Genomic DNA, 7,992 nt, shown 5'->3' on the forward strand with positions numbered 1-7,992 from the left:
TGTTCAGACGTGCAAAGTGCAGAACTCACCTGTTAGTAATAAGCTCCAGTCTAGAAATGGCATTTCTCTGCATTCCTCAGATTCTGCTTCACCAGGGGGCTGGATAAACGTGTGCATGTGCACACGCTCACACAAACAATTTCTCTTCTCTCCCAGCAGCCCGCAAAACCACACATTAGTGATCAATCACACTCACAACAATCTCGCCAAGCAGACATGCAGCCAATGAATACACAGGATAGAAGAGATTCCTCCCAGTATGTTTTCTCCTAATCTCTGATGAAAACTGTCACAGTCATAGCAAGCAACCCAAAACAGGGCTCCACAGCAGGCCGCAGCCTGTTTGGTCTACTATGAATAAAAACCAGACTGGGTTTCTTTCTTCTCGATATCAGAAAGAGATATAGGCATCCATGACATAAACTAGCGGCTGATATGTGAATGCAAACATAGCTTCTTTCCAATTTTGCTCGGGTTTGTTCATCTAACAGTTGATCCCCTTTATTTCACCATTCTGCACAACTTTTCATCCTCCCACTCTCCGAGAGGGCTGCAGATGCTGAACCTGGCCCTCATTCCAAAACAGCAGGAGCTCGAGTCTCCCAGCTCATTAACACACAAAATTACCTCCCACCCCCAAACCACACTTCATTCTCCTCGAACATTCGCACAGAAAAACCGAGGAGACAAAGCTTTTTCCCACAATGACTTTATTAAATATATATTTAATGTTTTATAAACACAGTGTGGGCATCATTGCAGATTAATACCAGTGCAGCAAAAAAAAAACCCAAAAAACTCAATCCCCCCCAAAAACAAGCATTACAATAAACAGATGAGAAAGCCCTCGTCATCTTCAGTCCTTCATTACTGGTCCTGAAAAATGAACACAGAGGAGTCATGCAGCATGATGTGATCGTGTGTCACAGACCTCTGATAAACAATGAAAATTACACTGTGCGCTTACCTTAACCATGCGACCATGAATCAGATATGGTGACCTAAAGTCATGCTGGCAGTTGCTGTAGCCCATGCCCAGTCCCAAGCCTGAACCAAATGACAAAGGCCACGCGCGACCTAGCGGAGAAAAATAATCCCTGTTGGATGGCTTACTAAGAAAAGAAAAGAAAGGAAAAGGAGGGTTTTCTGAAATAATACTTACGTTTAAAGACAATGAGCGAGAACACAATGCCAACACCGAGGCCCGTTACTGCAAAGAGAGAGAATTATTAGTGGTTTTATTAAACTACCTCCTATTGATTTGACTTTATTACTGAGGTAATGTGATCATCTCCCATCCAGCGTGAAAACTGGCCAGCTAAAAATCTGGTCGGCTGTAATGAGCGAATATTTGGTGCAGAAGTTGGAAGGTAGCGCCACTTAGCAAGACTAAACTAATGAGCAAAAGACAGGAATAAAGGGGAGGAAAGAAAAAAGAAAACACAGAAAACAACTTAGAAAGAAAGCAAAGCGTAAAAGGGGTTTAGGAGAGGGGGAACCAATCCAAAGAGGAGAAACGCAGAGAGCAGGAGAGGTGAGAGGTCAGTGGGTGCGCAGAGAGATTGCCAAAAGTTGCTCGAACTCCTGAGTCCAGAGTGGGATCTTGAGGAGGAATGTGTTTGTGCGTTTAACTTCACCTCGCTGCAGGCCACACCACACCCAACAGCAGGCCAGCCAGCACAGAAAGCACATAAAAACAGCCATTTGGGCCCCTCCGACTCCTAATTGGATTCAGAGAGCTATGCAGCATGACCGGTGCGGCTGAACCAGAACCCTAAGACTGTTCCCCATTACACAGCTTACAAATGTCAAACAAGACCACAAAAGACTTTGCTCATCCTCTTTATCAGCACACATCAACAATAAATCATTCCTTCTGCTTCCATTTCAAGCAAAGATTTAGATGAAGTTAAGATTTGCCGTCTATTACAGCCACAGTCTTCCTTTGCTCTCCAGCCAGAGCATATTTTGAAGCCTCTTGATTTTCCACTGACTGTAATACAGTAAAAGCACTGGCAGAAACTGAGGGCAGATCAACATCTCATTTTGGCATCTTTCCTTTTGTCTTGACATCTCCAAAGGAGGGGTGGATTATAACAAAAACATTTGTGCTGGAGAAGAATGAAATACACAACCCACAGGGCTGAAAATACTCCACGTGCTTTGCCAGCAAATCAAGTCCAGAGCCTGTTAATTGGGTTGCTATTCATTTAATCATTAGCTGAAGTATTTTCTGCAAATGGTATCAATAAGTCACTTTTAATTACCCCGATTTACTGAATTTAGTTCAATTACAACTCGAGTCGTATACCCCTGGCAAATATTGTTGCATTGCAACACTGCAATTTTAAGATGATTTTGAGTGCATAGTTTCCTTTTAGAACTAATGATGATTCAGTGTGTTTGGACAGAGGCCACTGTTGAGGATCTGCTCTGCTTTAACTAAAGAAATTACTCTGCCAAACATGACAAGGTCATAACAATGTGAAATTGTAACAATATTTTCTTTTTATTCTGCAGCTCTACTCTGGACAGACCACTTGTGTTTCCAGCTTTCAGCCTGGCTGATGGGGTGCGTTTAGGGATAGCACAGCCTGGCATCACTAGACAAACGTGCAAACATGAATTAGTCGATTTAAACATAACGCAGAAAGCAGACGTCTTTGAATCAAACTCGCCCAAAATGAGACGCGCAGTTCCAAATAGCCCGGCGTAAACAAAGTCGGGAGGAAATCTGTTTGCACAGGAGATGCATTCTGCAGCAAGAAGTGAGACACAGATTCCCACATTCATCTGGTTCACATGACAGTGTTAGCAAAGTCTACCACTCGGATTACAACTGGAATATTTAAAACAACTATTGGATAGACAGCCAGGACAGACAAAAGACTGTCTCAGCGTTAGCAAGCAAGACTGTGGACTCGCAAGTCTTGTTCATATTCAGATTCATGGATTCATGGAAAAAATGCAAATAATCTTAGAAGTGTGTGACAGACGACCAAAGACCTTAAACTACAGATGATGCAACAATGAAAATAAGGCTCTACAAACAAGTCGACACCTAGAGGGAAAAAATACCCAAGAGCTCCTGAAGGATTGCTGAGTGAATTTTTTTCTGTAATAGTTTTGCCGTCCTGCACAATACTTTATACGCATATAATAGTTTTTGCATTCCCGCTGACCCAAGCAGTCCGGTTATAATAGTAAAGTGCTCTGTAAATACAACAGAAAGCAGGAACAGTTTGACGCTTTTCTTACTCAACACTCTTTCTAAAAAGACCAATCTTGGAGAGTGCACAGCTGCTGGTTGTCAGCACAGCTGTATCTGCTCTTTCTGGTTAAAAAAGGTGAAGCTGTGGCTCATTTATGGTTGAATCTGTGTCATTGTGGCCATATCTAGATGTACCATAATTACATAAAACCTTCTTTGGGAGACGAGTTCAGAAAAACAGCAGCTTGGAAATGCACAGTTGAAATCTTAACAACCACAGTTACAGCCCGTCTCAATCAGTGAGAACGGGGCTAAAGTAGCGCCTCTTAAACTGCAACGGTGCGGACTCGCGTCTTTAACAGCTAAAGCTGAGGGTGCACGGACATGTGTTGAGGCACCAACCATGAGCAGTCTATTATATAAAGTTTTAACCAACCTTTATGGATCAGAAGACAGACAAACATTTTTTTTTTAAAGTATGCAAAATGTAGTGGTAGGGAACACAAAAGCACCCCTGGCAAAATAAGCATCGGTTGGATATTTAGGGGTTTAGTTTGAAATGAAGCATTTATAAAATGTATTTATGCTGAATCACTTTTAAATAGCTGCATGCACACATAAGTCTTCTTGTTCCAACAATGTGATAGTGTTTCTAGAAATGACATGAATATTCACTATTAATGGCTGTTCTCATTAGCATTGTTTACAAGTTCCTCAAATTAAATACTTCATGTCCGGTAAACACCGTTTTTCCTGACTATGAAGAGGATGATGGCTCTTTTCTTAACACCACTCTACATGAAACTCAGTCCCTTTATAAAAAGAGCTTGATTTATTCAACTTGTTTTCATCACAGCTGTAAGAAAAATGTGATCTTTAGCTACATTTTGAGTCACAGTTCCCACTCTCTACTTTTATTTTGAAGCAAACATTATTTTAAATCATGCAACAGATTATCTAAATATTCTGAAGCTGTGAGAAAAAAAATAGCATTATGTCTCGCTTTATTAAAATCCTGGGAGTTCTTAACACATCAAGGATAGGATAAACACATAAGCTTGAATGAATATAAATGTAGGATCAGCCAAGCTATTTTTTTAACAACCCCCTGAGCAGAGCATGTACTGCAGTGTTTCTCTGGCTACCAGACACACCTTGGCACAGCTGGCAATTTGCTCCACTGAGCACGAAGCAGTGCCACGATGCAGATGTTTTCCTCCCAGCAAGATTACACATTTTATTGTGCTAAGACTGACGTCATTAGGTGTATCTTTGAACAGATGTTTTGCCAGTCTAAGTGTTTTAGTGCTGGACCAACACTGAACAGGATACCACAGAAGACCCCATGGCGGTGTGCTCACTGTAACTCACTGGTGGTTCACCAGCAGTGACTTTCACTGAGGGCCAGAGCCCAGCGAAGAAAGTAAAACATCTATAAATTTCAATAATGCTCTCACTGTGAAAGAAATCCCTGCTTGTGTTGTTGCATAACTGATGGTTCTGGCAATTTAAGCCTGTCTGCTGCAAACTGTTCAATACTGTGTATTGTTATTTTGCCATGACATTTATGGATATTAAATATCAAAGAGATAATGGTGAAAAATGAAGCTTTTGTTAAGTCAACAAGTAGAAGAAAGACTTGCTCATTCACGCTCTTCTCTCAGTGCTTCACTTCCTGCTAATAATGGGCTAAATTTATCTAATTAAAATAAATAATATTAAACAAAATTACATAAAATTGTTTTAACAATTAGCTCGCAAAACAGTGAACTAAAAATGAGACTTTTCCCCCTTTTTACTCTGAACTGCATGCCAACATTTTTCTTCGTTCAAAAAAAGAAAAATGAAAAAAAAATCTTTACAAACATCTTTACACTACAAATATGAAATTCTTAAAACATCTGTTTTTGATTTTTGCGTAAACTTTAACTGCCAAATGAATGCCTGGTGTGAATAAAGATTCAAGTTCAAAAAATGAATAAAAACCAGTAAAACTAGTTCAAAGGTCACCTGACTACACCTCTTCTTTTCAGCGAGCCTGACGTAAAGCGCAGATTACAGTAGTCTTAGCAAAGCAGCGGAGAAAATAAATTAAAAAATAAATAAATAGAACAGAGCCCATATAGCCTGACCTCCACAACGGAAAAATAAAAAACAACAAAAAACAGCAGTGCAATAAACCAGGTGTACATGCAAAAAACACAGAGGCAAAGAAATGAGGTGTTCATATTAAGATTTATATCAAACGTATATACAAAAAATAAATGTTATCTGCTCCCTACAGATTACAACTTTAAATGTTTGTATACAGACACTGATGTCACAAACCTGTACTTAGATTAACTGTGATAAACAACTATGTTATTGTCATATAAATAGATATTTAAGGTGTGAAAAAAAGACACTGATAGATTGTTAACTAGCATTTACAAAACCAAATAAACCAAACAAAATTGTTATTTGGTTGTTATCTGACAGAATGACCATAAAAAAAACTTGGCATTTTAACAGGTTCTTTTTAAAAATGTCCTTTTGTTTTTTCTTTAAGTTTACTCTCAGTTTCCAGAGCAGGCTTTCTTGTGTCAGTTTTGTTTTTATTATTTTTCCTGTTATTTTTTTAATTTAATTAAAAAAATTTATTATTAGTGTATAGCAGAAAATCAGTGCAGGAATTACATAAAAAAAATACACTTTCTGTAAGTTGTTGACTGACAGTGTTGTAGACACCCAGAGTCTCAATAAACTGATCCATCAAAGCCTCGTCAGGAAAGCTGTGAGAAGTTTTGTTTAAGTAAACTAACAAGTAATATAAATAAGGATATTGCCGCTTCGTTTTTGTTTTGTTTTATTTTAGTTAGTTATTTCCCAGGTTCGCAGAATTGTTTTAGGTTGTTTTAATTTCATTTCATTTAAAACATTTTTATTAGTTTTTATTAGTTTGTATATCCCTTCTGCAACTGCAGACATTGCTTGGTTTTATAACTAAAATAAATTATTCGGTCCTTATAATCGCTGTAAGATACTGATTAAGGCTGCAAGTAGTGGAGAAAGAGCAGGTAGATCAAGAGAGTCCAAAAACAGATAAATTAATCTGCTTTAGGGCGTGACTTCGCACACTTTCCCACTCAAACACAGGTAATAACTTCCACCTCGTGGCTATGTCTGCTTTTTTATGATATAATACTACAGAGTTAACAAATATTAAGTTTCATCTGTACAGCAGACAACTTTGACCTTAGTGTCACACTAAGGTCCAGCTAAAATGACTTCTCGCTCGGCTCTGACCTGTAGTGCGCCTTATTCTCCAGGTTTCACACACAGCCAAGTGTTTAATAAGAGCAGCAAACAATTACACTGCGTGTATAAAAAGAAATTAACCTGTTTTCACCGCTGTGTCAGCAAGGCAGCGGTCCCACTTCCGCGCGTGTTCGTCTGCCATGTTTTCTGCAGTCAGGAAGATCTCGCGAGAAAAGCATGAAGTCACATGACTCATTCCTTCACGGCTCCTTCAGTGTATGTGTTGTCCGGTAATAACACGTCAGTATTCCGGCTTTTGCCATTCACTTTCCTTTATCTTTTCATGCGTTTTCTTCTTTTTAGCTTTTATGAAATTAAAATTACAACTTTAAATTGTAATTACTTGGCGTGGTTTTTGTTTTGTTTTATTAATTGATCTACAATAAGGGCTGTCACTAAAGTTAGCTTCATGCCTGAGGTAAAGCCTTATCTCCCACAGAAGGACCTGGAAAAAGTTATTCGTGCTTTTTAATCACTTCCCGCCTGGACTACTGTAATTCCCTGGATTTTGGTATACAACAATCATATATCCTTCAGTTAGTCCAGAATTCACCAGCTCACCTTATACTGGTATTAAAAAACTTGAACCCAGCACACTGGGCCTGCCATTTCTTCATTGGCTCCCTTCATTGGAATTGATTTTTATATTTTATTACTCACATTTAAAGCTTTAAATGGACTGGCATCTTTGTATCTGTCAGAGCTGCTTCACATTCACACAATTATAAGAGCTCAGACGTCGTCTAACCAGTTCCTCCTATGCAAACTTAAAACAGAGAGGTGATCGAGCTTTTGCAGCAACAGCACCAGGTCTATACAATACCTCTCAAAATCCACACAGCTCAGACAGTAAACACATTTAAGTTGTTATTAGAAATGCATTTGTTCTCCTTGGCGTTGGGCTCCAGTGTGACATTCTTTTAGACAAATGCAATTTATTATTATTTTTTATTCTATTGTCTTTTAATGTTGGGTATTGTGCTCAAATTTTATGGATATTATTGTAGTTTATCTATATAAATACTATATACTTTTAAAGTGCAGCACTTTGATCAGCTCTGTTGTTTCAAAAGTGCTATATAACTACATTTGACCTTTGACTTTTTGATTTCTTAATCATTCAGTTAGACACAAACACTGTATTTGAGAAAAAGTTACTAAGAGTTTGTATCCGGCTTCATGTTGCAGCATATTTGCTATGATGTAAACAGTCCAAATTATTAACCTCTGAGTAATCACTGAGACATCTGTAAATGATGAAGACATTTTTTCTGGGTTATATTTGACCTTACCTTAAAACTTCCACTTTGATTAGTTGATTAGTCATCTCGCCCAAACGCATATGTGTGCAGGAAATTCTGCATGCATTCACAAAGTGTTGCACATCAGATGTGTGCAGGCCAGGGTTTTCAGTTTAATGCAACCACAATTAAAAGAAATAAACAAAGTTGCCACTGAAATTGGTTGCCCGTGTGATTAAATAT

At 38.5% G+C, this 7,992-nt stretch overlaps 1 protein-coding gene across 1 annotated transcript; it reads right to left on the reverse strand.

Moving 5' to 3' along the window:
* Nucleotides 1-692: 692 nt before the first annotated feature.
* On the reverse strand, nt 693-6,704 carry LOC309707279 (MICOS complex subunit Mic10-like; the record flags this gene model as incomplete). The annotated part of the gene is made up of 4 exons (XM_082534505.1): nt 693-876; nt 968-1,077; nt 1,163-1,210; nt 6,590-6,704. 4 exons carry the CDS (start codon nt 6,702-6,704, stop codon nt 868-870), a joined length of 282 nt encoding a protein of 93 aa, XP_082390631.1. The 3' UTR covers nt 693-867.
* Between the last annotated feature and the right edge of the window lie 1,288 nt (nt 6,705-7,992).

Source organism: Aulonocara stuartgranti (assembly GCF_965226115.1).
Source record: "Aulonocara stuartgranti genome assembly, chromosome: 5".
In the NCBI taxonomy this organism is placed as follows: Eukaryota; Metazoa; Chordata; class Actinopteri; order Cichliformes; family Cichlidae; genus Aulonocara; species Aulonocara stuartgranti.